Here is a 15,453-nt window from a genome sequence, read left to right on the forward strand (position 1 = left end):
TACAAACGTATACCATTGCAATAATCTCTATAGTTAATGTGACCAGTGTTGCATGCTTTTAGTATGTGTCTCCTTCCTGATGACTTGAATAATTCTGTTTGCTAAATTATCTGCTCCTTTTGATTAGAGTAGAGCTACACAGTTGGTACTACTGTAGTTAAATAGCTTTGTAAGTAGATTAGGTCTCAGTCAAAGTCAAAGAGGAGGAAATACTATCTGGACAAGAAATCATTACTGTTCATTAGTGGAGGTATGGCTGATAAACTTTACCTCTTGACTAGTAACTACAAATGTGAATGTTCCTTCTCTCCCTATATGTAACTGATTTCTAGGGTTCAAGGGTAAATCAAAACCCAACCTCTTAAAACAAGAGACAAGCAGCTTGGCTTGTTGCTTGAGAATACTCTTTCGAATGTATGTGGATGAAAACCGCCGAGACTCCTGGGATGCTATACAACAACGACTGCTTAGGTAAGAGTATCAGCTTGGTTCTGGGGCGTTCTGTTTTCAGACCGTATGGTACATCCCTGGATGCAAGTGTTCTGGTTTAAGTTGCTGAGCAAAGCATGCAAAGTATATGAAGATATATATGACCACTCTTTATTAAAAGTTAATTTAACAATAAGGAAGCAATCTTCTTAGAATCACTAATGAAGCACTTTCTTGCCTGATACAAGCTTTACTTTACAGAAGTGGTGGCGTATGAAGACTTCTCACATCTGAGTACATGATGACATTCAGAGGTGTAATAGGATACAGTAGTCTAAACAGAGTGCAGTATAAGCTGCTGTATACCTGGAATTCAAGTAAATGTAGAAAATGACGCTAAATGAGTATAAAAAGGTTTTGGGGTCCCCTTTATTTGAAAAGTGAGTTGTTGGTACATAGAAGTTCAAAGTATTAATCTCTAATCAAATGTGAAGAACTCTTAAACTTGCTATTGGCACTAATGCAGTGGATTTCAATAGCATTCCGATTAATCAGCATCTATGGACATATTAATTCTTTTAGTGTGTAAAAGGGGAGGTTCCATTTCTTCCTTAATTAAAATAGCATCCCAAAAAAGCCATAGTAAGTGGTACAGTTTGTACCTAGTGTTGACAGTCTACAGCAAGGACCAAAAATTTATTAATACAGTAGTAATCCCTCTTTAATCCTTGATGCTGAGCTGTGCAGATCTTTATTAAAGCAGTCTAGATTTGGAGAGAGAACTCTTTCATGTTGCTTTTGCCTAAGCTGTCCCAATGTAAGGATCAGGAAATAATGTTTGCAGGTTGAAGGTGACAACACTTTAATTACAGAATGTTTATGAGGAAAATCAGACTCTTCCACCTGTGACTCCAGGCATCTTTGTTGACAACATGAAAACTATTTCAGTTCAGTTATCTGTAACAACTACTGTAACAGAAAAATTATCGAGACCAATTTGTGTAGTTTAAGTTGTTGCATGTGACTGAAAACTTTCCCATGGAAATGCATTTTGAAAACAAAATACACTATGAGAGGACAAACAGTGCATGTTATAAAAACATTTAATGGGTTTTCTTTATTGTTTGTCTGAACTGTCATCTCTCTAGTGTATGCAGTGAAGCCCTGGCTTATTTTATTACCGTGAACTCGGAAAGCCACAGAGAAGCTTGGACCAATCTCCTGCTGTTGCTTTTAACGAAAACACTAAAAATCAGTGACGAAAAGGTAAGAACAGGCTGGAAATCATGTCTGTGCATTCAGGTATTTCTTCATTTCTGCTTCTGTTGAACTTGGTCTTTTTCATCTGTATTGCAAGGTGGCTTACTTACTTGCATAGCATCTACTGTCCTTGAAATACAGTAATCGTTATGTGTCCACTTTTTACAAGCGGTCCACATTGTAAAAAATCAGCCTGCATCCATGGAATTCACAGTTGTGTAGGAATACGGATGGAATTACTGCAGAGTTTTCATATAAAAGTGCAATGAGTGTGCAATAAAGGATGGGCCTGTGCTGTATTACAGGTGCACAAGAATGGTGCAGAAGAATTTCACCAGTGTTGGAATTATGGTTCATTGACAGTAATGGCAAAAAATAATTTTCAGGATCTTGGTCCCTTAGAGGAAAAGGTGAATGCAAATATTCACTAAATGAGAACATGCAGAGAAACTTCCGGAAGTTGCTTACTCTTTTCTTTTTTTAAGCTTTTCAATACTGTTGAGCTTCATCTTGTTTAAAGTGCATTTTTTCCTGGTGTATCTTTTTTTCCGTATTGCAAAGTGTGTAATTTCACTTCACTCTTACGTAGTTTGGGATTTTTATTGCAAGTTTACCCATATTTTATGAAATTGGTAGTGGTGGTGGCTTGGCTTCTCCATGTAGCAGCAATTCAGTGATGTGCCTGTGGTTATGGTGTGCTGTGAGAATAGTCTCAACACTTTGTAGATAAAATGGCAACTTGGCCGTTCCTTAGTACACAATCCCAATATCTTTTTACAATAAAAAGTTCTGTGGTGAAAGTGTTCCATCAGCTTTCCCTGCAACTAATACTGAGCATTATTAGGAAAGGAATGGAGGACAAAACATATTTCTTGTTGTGTAAGTTCATGTCAGATTTGCATCTCGAATACTGTTTGCACTTCTGATCCCCCATACCAAAAGGGGTGTGATGGAGCTGGAAAAGGGTTGAGAGTGTAACAAGAATAAGGGATATAGACTGGCTCACATACATGGAACTGTACGTAGGTTAGAGCTTTACTCTCTTATCTTTTATCTGGGAAAAAAAAAAAGAGAGGTGTGTGAAGTCATTATTAGCATGAAGAGAGGCAAAGGACTGATAATGCTTATACTGGAAGAGATGATGAATGAGAGTGTTGGAGATGGCAAGTCACTAGGGAGGAAAAAAAAAAGCCAAACACATAATGGCGCTACATCTTCACACACTGCTTCAGCTGTGGATGGCTTTGTTACGTATTGTTGATGATATTTTAAAGAGGCTGGAGAAGCAACTGGACGAACTCACATCAGAGGGGGTTGCTTCTACAAGTAGTCCCTGATTCCACCTCTAGCCTGAGAAATCCCTGAGCCACAAAACAGTCTGACTCTGTTTTAGGAAAGTAATGCCAAATGCATGCTCTGTGTGTGGTTTCCTGTTGACATCTGCTAAGGCTGCTGCAGAAAACAGACGTTGGGCTTGATGGCCCTTTGGCCGTGTGGGGGGCCTTTGATCGGGTCAGACCTTGTGTTTTAACAAGTTGATGCACTTATGGATGTGGAAAAACTCTGTGCTTCCCTATAGTACGAGAGAATAACATTCTTTTTTTTTTTTCATATCTTCTTTGATAGTTTAGGGCACATGCTTCAACATATTATCCATACTTGTGTGAAATCATGCAATTTGACCTGATTCCTGAGCTTCGAGCTGTGCTACGGAAGTTCTTCCTGCGTATAGGTGTTGTGTTCAAAATCTGCATAACAGAGGAGCAGATACGGACAACTGGGATGAACTTACCTTCATGGTAGCCCTAAGTAGGGTTGGTCACTTCTGCTTGTACATAAAGCTGTGTTCCAGAGGTGGATTAAAGTGAATGGGAAAAAAAATGGGACACTGTTGTATCAGCACAGCAGCAAGTTATTATCACAATGGCATTTGGGGAGGAGGAAAAAAAAAAAATCTTGTTCTGTCCATCCTACAAAACTGTCAGCCGTTTTATTTAAATTATTGCTTACAGAGTTAATACAGTAGATGTTAAGTCTCTTTGTTTCACTGCTAGTCATCCTTATGATCAAGTCTGTCTCTTCTAGTCTTTTATCAAATGTTCCGTCTTGCATCCCAGCTAAATCTGATAAATCAGCTGGATTCCTCAATAGAAATAATGCCCCTTGGAAGTGATGAATAGAGTTGTATAGGCTTGTGATGTTAGCACATGTGTTCATAATAAACTGTACTGCAGTGACTAATGACCACCTAAGATCATTCGGGGTTTTTCTTTGTGTGTACATGACTAGACCAGGCAGTGTGTTACGGTTTTTGAAGTGGACAACCTGTAGGATATTTGGTGAAAGGGTTTTCCTCCTGTTTAGCAAGTAGTTTTTAAAACCTTATCAGTACGTCATCTTCTGAGACTTAGTGTTGTTTTTATAGAAGGTTTTACATCAGGAGCATACAATAGCATCTACTCTATTTAGCTTGGTAGTCTTGAGTTGAAGGCATTTAAAAAAGAAAAAAAGAAAACAAAAACCCCACCTTTCATACACTGCCATATCATGGACAGAGCATATACAGTAATATTAAAAACAAGGTTCAGAACAAATAAAACTACCTTTTTTACCCTTGATGATAGTGTATTTAGTAGTAATTGTGTCTGTTTAGCAAGAAGTCCTGTGCTTAATATGTATCAGGTTCTGTCTCCTTTTGCTGCGGATCTGCAACTTCTGATTTGTCTTTTTGTGCAAATTACTTTTCTCAACTATTTGTTCCTTTTGTGATCTAAAAGAAAATTGGATTCCCACAAAACTACCTAGCAAAATTAAACTTAAGTTCATTCATGTACTATAAAAGTTACCAATATATTTCTATGCTTTGAAAGTATCTGTGAAGCCAATGTGACTTCACACTGCAGCTTTGCTTGCCTGAGAGATTTTTCTTTCTTTCTTCAAGGTGCAGCATTTTTCTTTGACAGCTGTTTCCATGATAGAATACCAGTTTACAGTTTAGGTACTGCAGGACTGAGGTCTGGCCTAACCTAAAACTAATTTTAATTTCAAAGTTTTAAGACTTCTCTAAACTGGAAGAGTATGACGGGATGGGAGGAGAGGTTCTGCTTCTCAAAATAATGTAAACAAAGGTGTTGTATTAACTGCTGTGCTATCCATATTAGCCAAACCTAAAATATAACAGTATTTAAAAAAAAACCACACCAAACAAACCAAAAAAAACAACCACCAACCTACTTGAATGGTATTAAGTGTTTAAGCTGTTATTTTGCTTTTTAAGCAGAGTTCCCTGGTAGAGTGGCCAAGTTGAGGTTGTCTTGGGATATTCCACTCTCAGAGCTGTTGGGATTCTTTTTCTTCCTTTCTTTCTTTTTTTTTTGTTTTTGTGAGCTATTTCCAAAGGGTTCATATGGTGCTCTTCAGTAAATTGGCTTGCTCTACATAAGCATTGTTTGGGAGTGATTTTGCAGTCAATATTGGTGGTAAGGCTTTCAAACTTTTATTTTAACTTTTTTTAACCAAAGAAAAATAAATGGTGGTTGTCACTCTAAGTTTTAAATACCCATTAGATTAAATCTACACACTAATACTTAGTACAAAGGAATACATGGCTATACTTTACAATAAGACAAGACTGAAAAATAAGCAATGCTGATATTTAACTTGCTGCATTTGAAATATCCTTTCGTGTTGCATTTAGTATAGTTGCTCGTTCCCTGGTAATGTCGCTTCATCTATTACAGTAAAATAAAGTATTTATTTTAATTCTATTTAAATCTGTAAGAATAGGCTGTTCCTTTTCTTCCAGTTCTAGATAGTCCTAATGAAAATATTTGAAACTTTATTTTTCAGATTTTGAATGTGTCACTGCCTCATTGAATGTATACACTTATCTCCTATCAAAACACAAACTTTTTACAGTTGCATGACTTTTCTGTATTTTACAGTTTTGAAAGCCTTACAACTCATGTCTTGAAACAAGTCTCTTAATTTTCAGATCTTAAATTACTTTACAGTTGCATTGTGGGCTTTCTTTAATGTGCAACATTTGTACTGTCTCTGCATATAGAATAAGGGCCTTTAATCAATCCTTTCCTCCAGCCTTAGTTCTGAGAGACTGTTCTTTTACTTCAGTAAAACTTTTATTGTATTTATACCATTTATAAACCGCTTAAATTAGGTATGTGACATTAAAACATCCTAGACTCTGTAGTGTGTGAAGGAGAAGGGAGACTGGAATGCCATTGGATTATAACAACCTTACTCCTGTCAATTTTCTGGAATTGATTGTACACATTAAAGCAATAAGAATGGTGTGTTAAGTGTAACACCTGAAATGGTTGTGTTCCCATCGGCGGTGTGGTTTCCCTTACGCAGTCAGAAAGATCAGAACCCACAGACATCTTAATGAAGCTAAAACCGCTGAGCCAAAACTCCTGCAGTAGTCACTGCTGGTTCTGATCTCGTCTTGACGCTGCTGACGTAGACTTTATCTGGGGTGGCTTTATTGGCTTTAGTGCAATAAGTGAGAACAAGGCTTTGGGTCAGCTTGTCCTGGTGGAGATTGAGACATCTGTGCAATACATGGAGTTATAAAAAGTAACCACTTAGACTTTTAAAGTAGTGTTATGCAACAAATTAAACTATGGACTGATTTACCTATAATGGTATAAATACGGAGACTGCATGAGGTTTGTTATTCCTTCTTATTTTGGAACCCTCTACGATGCCAGGATGCTAACGAGGAAAACCCCAAGAGCTCCCTTTCTTGTTGATTCTATTGCTCGTACAGTACAAGACAATATTATTTTTACAGGGGTTTGTTACCCATGTCTCATATCTCACTTTCCACACTGTAAACAGATGCTACCCCCCCAAATTTTAGCTCAGTCTTACTATTAAGAATGAGACAGATGAAAAATACAGAACTTAGTCTGAAGTAGAACTAAGCTTATCAAAAGTGCGGTTCCCTTGAAGATGTCAATTCAGTTTGTTCAGCACCTTTAATGTCATTTGTGTAAAATGTATGCTTTCACATATTTAATATGCCTAAGTTTTTTGAAGATCTCCCTATTAAGTGCATTTACTATCAGTAATTTAATGAAGAGCATTCCTTGCCCAATGGTTGTATACATTTTTGAGAGAATACCAGAGATATGTAATATGAAGAACGATGTAAAGTTTTCTACATGAAAATACTATGTATAATACTGTTATAATATTCCATGCTTTAATCAAGTGGTAAATCAATAAAGTTTTAAGAAGTGTTGCTGGTTTCTTCTCCTGGAGTTCATTCACAGGCTTGTGAAGCTGCCGCCTGCCCTCACCACCTCATCAGAATGACGGGGCTCTCCCTTTTGGGGTTTGTGAGTGAGTTGGTTTTTTTTCCAGACACTCCAGTCCGTGCCTCCCACTCTCCCCGGTCGCTCTTTCCTCACCGCCACTGTCCCTTTTCTAACGAATAAAAGCGCTCCTCCCCTACCCCCTCCCCCCCGTCCTTCTGCTCTCCCGCGGCCCGTGCCCTCCTGCCACCCCCTGGGCCCGCTGGCGCTGGCCGCGGCCCCCGGAGCCGCTCGCCTTCCCTGCGGCAGCCGAGCCCCTCCAAGCCGACCGCCAAACTCTCAGGGCCGGCCTCGGTCGGGGCGGAGGGGGGGTGGGGGGGCAGCGGCCCGAGAGAGGCCCCAGGGCATTGTGGGAAGAGCCTGGCCAGTGGTCGGCCGACACTCCCCGTAGGGAGCGCGGCAAGGATTGGTTCACATCAGAGTGCGTTGGGGAAGCAGAGGCCGCTGATTGGCCCGACGGCCGGACGGTGTCACCGCCCTGCGTGATGCGGTCACGGTGCCGCCGCCGCGCCCTCTCACCGTGGTTTGAATGTGAAGCGCAGCCGAAGCGCTCGGGGCCGCCGCTGCTGCCGCCACCGCCGGGGGGAGTCGCCAGGTGAGGCTGGGCCGCGCCGCCCGGCGATGCTGCCGGTGGGCCGGCCCACAGCCCGGCGGCCCGCACGGCCCGCAGCCGGCCGCCGCTCCGCTCCGCGCTGGGCTCGGGCGCTGGGCCCGCGGCGCAGCGAGAGGCGCAGCTCACCATGCTGGGGTGCTTCGGCCCGCCTCACGCAGCTGGCGATTGGCTTACGGCCTCTGGGGCTAAGCAGTCTGCTCTCCTCATTCGTTTCCGCTGCTGTCAGTCGGGAGGTGGCGGGGAGGGGTAGGGGGCGGGAAGCAAGTTAGTCTGAGGGCGGTGGGTGCCGTTCGGGGCTCTCCCGCCTTGCTGAGGCCCAGTGTGGCGGCGGGCGCGCCGGAGGGGCTCCATCCCGCGGATAAACCGGGCGGGCGGCGGGGATGGGAGCGGGGAAGGGCCGGGATGCGGAGGGATGCGCTGGGCTGGATGAGGCCGGGCCGCCCCCCTGGTAGCGAGAGCGGGGGCAGGCCCGCCGGCGGCCCGGCCGGCAGCGCTCCTCGCCCCGTCCCTGCGGCGGTGCTCCCGGGCGGCCGCCCCACTTGGCCTGGGGGGAAGGGGCGGCCGGGGGGGACGGCGGGGCGGAGCGGGAAGCGGGCCGAAGGATCACCTTTCCCGTGAGCCCCGGACCGCGAGCGTCCCGAGGCGTGTGGGTGGTGCTCGGTGGTGAGCGCAGGCAGGAGCAGAGTTCTCTGAAGTTCGTCACAGCGTGAGGCTTGGGCGACGGCCGCTTTTTCTTTTTTTTTTTTTTTCCCAGAAGCGGTCTGTCATTATTTTGACTGAAGTAGTTAATGCGTTAAGTACATTTTATGGGTTTCCTTCTGGAGAGGTGGTCTGAAAATGTCCTCATTTTCTGTGGCCTTGTCAGGAGGCGTATGTCACGACATAGCAACACGTCACTTAGCAAGTACCACTTTTTTGTAGTGGAAAACAAAAAAAATAGCTAGAGGAAGAGAAAGAACTAAGACTGAGCAGACAGCAGGTGAAAATATTTATCCTTCTGTGTGAGGGGTTGAGTAATGGATTCAAATCTTTGCGTTTGGCCTTCAAAGTGAACCCACAGTCAGCTTGAGGAGCATAGTTTTTTACATGGGTCCCTATATTACGTACGTGTGTGAGATTTGTAAAAGGCAATTCAGGATTGTCGTCTCCTCTTTCAGTTTGGTTTCCCATTTGAGTCAAGTTTAGTCTCCAGAAATGATTTCTGCGTGGGTTTGCGCCTCAGCCTTACAAACTTCCCTGGAGCAGCAAATTTATATTTTTAATTATGAAAGATTAAGTATTAGTTTCAACATCATAGTAATGATGCATGAGGCCATTTTGTAGAACAGATGAGCCAGCTATTAATGGTGTTGTTTGCTTGTGCTCTACTTTATTGGGATTTTTTGGTTGGTGTGAATTGGTGAACAAGACTACAAGCAAGCAAACCCCCGAAAGGGAAGGGGAGTGAAACATGGGAGGCAGGACTCTCTTAGTGGATTTTTACTGTTTGAAAAATATGTTGGGATCTTGACTACTCATTAACATTTGTTGAATTCAAGAAGATAATGGTACAGGTGCCATGGTTAAATAAAAATAGTGTCGTTAAAACACTGCCTTTGCAAGCACGCTCAAATAGAAATTGTTATTATTGCACTACTAATCAACATAGAACAAATCCAAAATGGGACGGACAAATTTCAGTCTGTCTCACTAATTAAAAACTTCAGAGAAAAAATTGGTATCTTTGCTTCCTTGTTACTTCCGTAGTGGGTGAACTGTGCTGCTGGTGGTAAGAAAGATGGGCAGAGTTGGTGATGATATCCTGAACAATAATGTGTCCATTAAAGCACATCTTGCTACTGTTTTAGTGTTACTGTAATTTTAATTATTCTGATTAAAAGTGTGAAGTTAATATATCACAGTGGTAAGAAAGAGAATGTGTGTGGGAGGATTACTAGAGAGGAGTAATTTAGACTTATTGCACAGAGTTATTCTGTAGTAAGTGTTGTGGTTGAAATTAACTCCCACCCTAATATAAGTTAATTTTACAGGGTGGACAAACTCTGGCTGTGCACAGTCTTTTATCTCTTTATCAAAAATTAATTTTCTGTTGAGAGTTTTCTTTTATAATGATTATTTAATTTTAAATAAGCCTTGGCTCTCCAGTACACATTTAATTGTTCTACTGACGATTATGCAGGGCAGAATTATTCAGCTTTTTCAACCAGGAACAGGTTTCTGGTGCTGACAGTAGTTCTCAAAAGCAACAACAAACTCCTGTTGTCCTGCAAGGGCAAGAGATCATCTTTTGGCTGTACCTGGTTCATGGTTTGCTGGATGTGTTATCCTGTTCGAGGTGTTTGATTTCAGTAAACTAGATGGTAACAGTTACCTGTAGTTGGAGAAATTGAATGGTTTTTGTTTTGTGTGTGGTGCATGTGAGCTGTCATTTCATTGGATGGGACGTATAAGATGGGACTGTGCTTTATGAGGTACAGTCAAAACGAGCTGGTGTGTGTTTTCTGTGGAATCTAGTTTTACAGATGTCTAGCTTATAGGATAGATTTTTCTGGTCTGTATTTATAACAAAACTACTTGTGGGTTTTAGGTTCTGCCAAAATGGAGCTGAGTGATGCCAATTTACAGACTTTAACTGAGTATCTAAAGAAAACACTAGATCCAGATCCTTCTATAAGGCGTCCTGGTAAGTGGATCTCATGAGTGACTAATAAAGTTTAATTTCTTTTTGGCTCTTCTGTCTGTATAGCAAACTTCAGTAGAAGTTTATGCAGTAACCTCTTTGCAGAAGTTCTCAATATCCTTTTAAAACGCCCCCCCCAAAATAATGAGGGATGGATATAAATATAAATTTTTTTTTTTTTGCTTTATGCAGTTGTATTTTTCTGTATTTTCCTGTATTCCTGTTTTGTTGTGGGGTTTTTTTTGTGCTGTTGTTATTTAAAACAGTGCTACTGCTCACAATAAACCAGGATTTACTTCTATCAGGTTGTGGCTTTTAAAAACAGTGAGGAGGCAATATCTCAACGTCCTGCTTTGAACTGAGAGCTTTTATTAATAGCAGAAGTGTTAAAGAGCTCAGTAGTAAAGAAGCTACAGTACCTTCTGTCAGACTTGTTCTGTGTTTCTGTTCTTGTGAAACTCTGAGAAAATGTTCATGTGTTGATTATTTTAAATAGACGCTTGAGGAATCATAGGACTCCTGTGAGAAAAATCAGTTCATCTTTTGCTAACCTTAGTATATTCTCTTACAGCGGAAAAGTTTCTTGAGTCAGTTGAAGGAAGCCAGAATTATCCACTGTTACTCTTAACGCTGCTGGAGAAATCACAGGAAAATGTCATCAAAGTTTGTGCATCTGTAACATTCAAGAATTATATTAAAAGGAACTGGAGAATTGTAGGTATCCTACTGAGTAGTGCTAAGATTTAATAATCCTTTTAAGGTACAATGTGATGTTCTACAGTAACCTTGAAAAATGTGTGTGTATCTACTCTGTGAAAGAAAGTAGATCATTCAGAGAACAAATACAGGGTGTAATTTACTGATGAGGGTCTAAAACCTGGACCATAGCAGTCCATTCTATTAAAAAGACTACAGCTGGGTGAGAAAATGATGAACGAATAATTTCCTCTAATACTATATGCATCTTTTGCAGAAGTGCGATATTTAAAGCTCATTTAGCTAGCAGTAATATTTATATTAAAATGATTGTGAACTGTCTATACACATGAGCTGGCCAGTTTGGCCTGTATCTATTGTCATAGTGTTACAAACTTTTCAAGCCAGCACTGCAGCTGAAAGTGATGATACTAGCTTCCCTTTCATCTAAATGCTTCTGGGACTTAGAATAGTGTCAGACAGTTTATTTTGGTGGCCTTGCCAGTTTAACACTTAGAAGTATTGGTAGACATAAAATAGAAGTGTTCCCATTTAATCCCATTTTCTCCTTTGTTTTGAAGAGGTCAGAAACATTTTTGACTCGGAGCTTTCAGCATTCACAAAATTCAGTTCATGGTAGAAAGTATTACGTTTGAGAGCTCCTTCAGCAAGGCGAGGTTTTAATTCATGCTGTTTGTGTCTGGAAAACATCAAATGTATAATGTTGGTTTACTACAGGGAAACCGATACATATTTCATCATTACATCTTAGCTGGTACCTGTCTGCAAATTTGCATGTGATTTCTCCCCTCCCCGCATACTAATATTAAGAAGCTGTAGCAGTCCTAGATCTGGTTATATTTGATAAGATCAGCACATTCAGTCTGGCATGAAATTTCTAGAACTTTGTTTCTGTAATACTGTATTCTCAGTCATTTCTCCCAAATTACATCTTTATCTGTAGTATGTGTAAGCAGAAATAATGTTCTGTTACGGAATAAATTTGCAAGTGGCTTCCATTTTATGGATTTCTGATGTAATTCAGAATGAGGTTTTGTTTTGGAGTAGGTGAAGATGCTATGCAGTAAGTGCATCCAGAGGACTGTTATGATTGCTGTGTGGCTTCAAGCACGTTGTTTTGTCCGAAATAGAAGCTTTCATTTCAAGAGCAGCTGCGTGAACATAAAATACGGCCCTAAGGGTAGCTTACCTGGATCACATGGTTTAATTTAGCAACCTTGGACTTGGTTGATACAAAGCGCAATGGAAGTAAAAGAGTTTTGCCTATTCAGAAACTTGGATTTGGTAGAGCCAGATGTACAGGCCACTTCTGGAGTGAGGGAAGAGTTTGCTTTTTTAAATTTATTTTTAATATACAGAATACTTATCTATGCGCTGCCTCTCATGTCTTGCAAAAAGATCTCATTTCTTTGAAAAATCTAATAAGTAACTCTTAGGAGTAGGATTTGCTGTTGCTGATCTCTCCGCCAGCTCTGTCCTTATCTATCTAAACGCATAGCAGTGAGTCCTGCCTCCCTACTTGGAGATTGCCTAAGTACAGTTATTGCTGCCTTTTACATAATATAAACTTGTAAAGCTCAGGTTTTAAAGATCATCATATTTTTGTGGTTTTTAATGTATGTATACAATGACTCTGTACATTCTGATTCAGTGCAATGTGATAGAAGTGGGAAAGCAAGTCCTTTGTGTCTTATTTTTATAACTGCTTGTTTATAGCTAAACATAACTATTGAATTTTTGAAGTTACTGAATTCTTTTGTAAGTTTATGGGAAGGTGGTGAAAGGGAGTTAAGAAGGGAGGTAGTAGTGCCATCTGGTTTAAGCATCTTAAGATTGTTGAGTTGCTCTCTGGAGGTGCTTACCTCTTGTAACTGCTGGGTAATTTCTAGGTTTCTGAACTTCAGTGCTGTCGTCACAGATAATGTGACTACCACTGCTGTCACTGGGTGGTGACAAGCCTCATTATTTTATTTCTTTAGTAGAAATTTTGTAACTTACTACCACTTGGCACTATTGACTAACCGGACTTCAAACTGATTAGAGAACTTAAAGTCAATGATATGGTGGTGTAACCTGCACCTTCATGTACAGTTTCTAGAATGTATGGCTTGAGGCAGCTTGCACAAAATAAAGATTTGAGTTTGGCAGAAGTGAGGACAGAGATGTGGTTCGGTGCGGTGGAAGAGGAGACTTGGTTAAATTTACATGTTACTGGCATCTGCACCCACTCTTACAGAAGTCAGTGTAAGCAATTGGGTTCTGAAATGCTGATATTCACTTGTTTTGTAGAGTATACTGATGTGCCCGTGACTTAACTATTGTTTTACTTTTAGGTTGAGGATGAACCGAACAAAATATGTGAATCGGACAGGATAGCCATTAAAGCCAACATAGTGCCCTTGATGCTTAGCAGCCCAGAACAAATTCAAAAGCAGGTAATGTGTCAAATCCCGATTATGTCTATGAGACTTTTGGAATATTTTAAGTGTGTCTAGAGGCTCTGATTGTTGGCAGGGCTCAGTTCCCTTACCAGTGAAGTCATCCCAGTCCAATTAACTTGGAGTATATTGACACAGCTACATCTGCCTACTTCAATGTTGATTTTTTTTTTTAAAGGCAATTATTGTAAAATATTTAGCTAGGTTCTAGCATTAGGCAGTTAAACATAGTAATTGCAGAAGGTGAGACTGTGTGTGCACATTACATTTGAAGTGAGATTTATTTATTTGTGGTGAAAACTAGTAGATATTTAACCCCATGATTTTTGAATGTGACAAGAATAATAAGCATTTTTCTTAAATACTTGCAACATCTGCCATGACTGCTGTGGTTTTGGTAATGAGGAGCCTGCTGTTATATCATGTAATGGTTATGTTTCCTTTCCAGTTAAGTGATGCTATTAGTATTATTGGTCGTGAAGACTTTCCTCAGAAATGGCCGGACTTGCTGACAGAAATGGTGAATCGCTTTCAGAGTGGAGATTTCCATGTCATTAATGGGGTCCTTCGCACTGCTCACTCCTTATTTAAAAGGTATTGGAAATAAGGGAGTTAGTATATGGATTGTGTATTTCTGTTCTACTCTAAGTTTTTACTGTCAGGCTTAATTTTGTAGATTTACAAAGTGTACAGTTGTGACTCCTAGTTACTGACTTTTTAATAAGAATTTAAGTGCTTGTTAAATTGTACATCTTGCATGGTATTGAATTATGTTGTTTAGTTCTTGCTTACTTGGCAGTAAAGATTTCAAGTTTCAGCACAAAAAAATTTAATTGTCTGCAAGTTAATTTGGTAATAAATGTGAAGTCTTTTTCCTGTTTTTTGTGTACTTCTTTCACTTCTCAGGTATCGCCATGAATTTAAGTCAAATGAATTATGGACAGAGATCAAACTTGTTCTTGATGCCTTTGCTTTGCCCTTGACAAATCTCTTTAAGGTATTTCTGTTTGAATCATTTCTAAAACAAGTTTAGCATTCTGAAATGCTCATTATGAATGCCTGCAAAATGAAAACTGAAGAATAGTTGCTTTGAAACTGTTAACAAGGTTCAAACTAACGTCATGAAGGGAAACCTGACAGGATTGATAGAGGGAGGAAAAGGAAGGGTATTTTCTGTTTAAAAAAAAAAAGAAGTGTTACATGACACTTTTCAATACCTCTTATCAACGTAGTTTGTGTGTATGTGTGTTACTTGACTGAATTTTATGTCTTTTTCTAGGCAACTATTGAACTTTGCAGCACACATGCAAATGATGCTAGTGCTTTGAAGGTTCTCTTTTCTTCTCTCATTCTTATTGCGAAGCTGTTCTACAGTTTAAACTTTCAGGTGAATCTCCGTGTTCTTCTAATAGTTTTGCTTTGATCTCACAAAGCTGTTATGCTCTTATTTATAGGATCCATTTGAGGCAGCCTTTAAGGCCATGCTTTATCGCAAAAATAAAAGTTGACAGTCTGCATTAACGCTGGAGTAAAGGCACAGTAAGGATGGGGTTAATTAACATGTTAGCTTGGCCCTATCTAAACAGAAGTTCAAGAGACTCTAAGCTCTTGTCATAGCAAGGAGGTGTTGTATGGGTAGCTCGCAGAGTATGGGCTGTGGAAGATGGAAGTCAAATGCCTGAGTTTGTACTCGTTGTGCTCCTTTATAAATACATCTATACTGACGTGAACTCAGTTGTGGAGATGAAAGTCAGTTAAAACTAGTAGCTCTGTAACACTATAGTAGCAAGTAATTCTGGTAGCAGCGTGGGGTTTTTTGTCTTGCAATCAGATCTACATTTCTAACTTTAGTAGGTAAATGCGGTATATGAAAAATGGTAAAAAGATACTTTGAGGTGACGTGTATTTAGTGTCTCAACGCAAACAGAGGTCTGTGAAGTGTGATGATTGTGCCTGGATTGCTTGGGCTGTTCTTCC

The 15,453-nt window shown here is 40.2% G+C and overlaps 2 protein-coding genes across 4 annotated transcripts in view; both read left to right on the top strand.

Annotated features, from left to right (window-relative positions):
* The window catches only part of ARFGEF2 (ARF guanine nucleotide exchange factor 2), a 39,029-nt gene extending 32,074 nt beyond the window's left edge, over positions 1-6,955 (top strand). Inside the window, exons 37-39 of the mRNA XM_075439044.1 lie at positions 333-471; positions 1,578-1,695; positions 3,316-6,955. Of these exons, the coding sequence (XP_075295159.1) occupies positions 333-471; positions 1,578-1,695; positions 3,316-3,492 (434 nt within the window). The 3' untranslated portion in view covers positions 3,493-6,955. The remainder of the gene's footprint in view (positions 1-332; positions 472-1,577; positions 1,696-3,315) is intronic.
* Positions 6,956-7,517: 562 nt separating this feature from the next.
* The window catches only part of CSE1L (chromosome segregation 1 like), a 29,530-nt gene continuing 21,594 nt past the window's right edge, over positions 7,518-15,453 (top strand). Inside the window, exons 1-7 of one of the 3 annotated variants that reach the window (XM_075438463.1) lie at positions 7,518-7,623; positions 10,229-10,324; positions 10,893-11,035; positions 13,372-13,473; positions 13,925-14,070; positions 14,383-14,473; positions 14,756-14,863. In XM_075438463.1, the coding sequence (XP_075294578.1) occupies positions 10,240-10,324; positions 10,893-11,035; positions 13,372-13,473; positions 13,925-14,070; positions 14,383-14,473; positions 14,756-14,863 (675 nt within the window). In that variant the 5' untranslated portion in view covers positions 7,518-7,623; positions 10,229-10,239. Of the gene's footprint in view, positions 7,624-8,213; positions 8,434-8,456; positions 8,621-10,228; positions 10,325-10,892; positions 11,036-13,371; positions 13,474-13,924; positions 14,071-14,382; positions 14,474-14,755; positions 14,864-15,453 lie in introns of those variants that run through there. The other 2 variants (XM_075438462.1, XM_075438464.1) reach the window with 2 other exon arrangements.

Source organism: Opisthocomus hoazin, chromosome 18, assembly GCF_030867145.1.
Source record: "Opisthocomus hoazin isolate bOpiHoa1 chromosome 18, bOpiHoa1.hap1, whole genome shotgun sequence".
In the NCBI taxonomy this organism is placed as follows: domain Eukaryota; kingdom Metazoa; phylum Chordata; class Aves; order Opisthocomiformes; family Opisthocomidae; genus Opisthocomus; species Opisthocomus hoazin.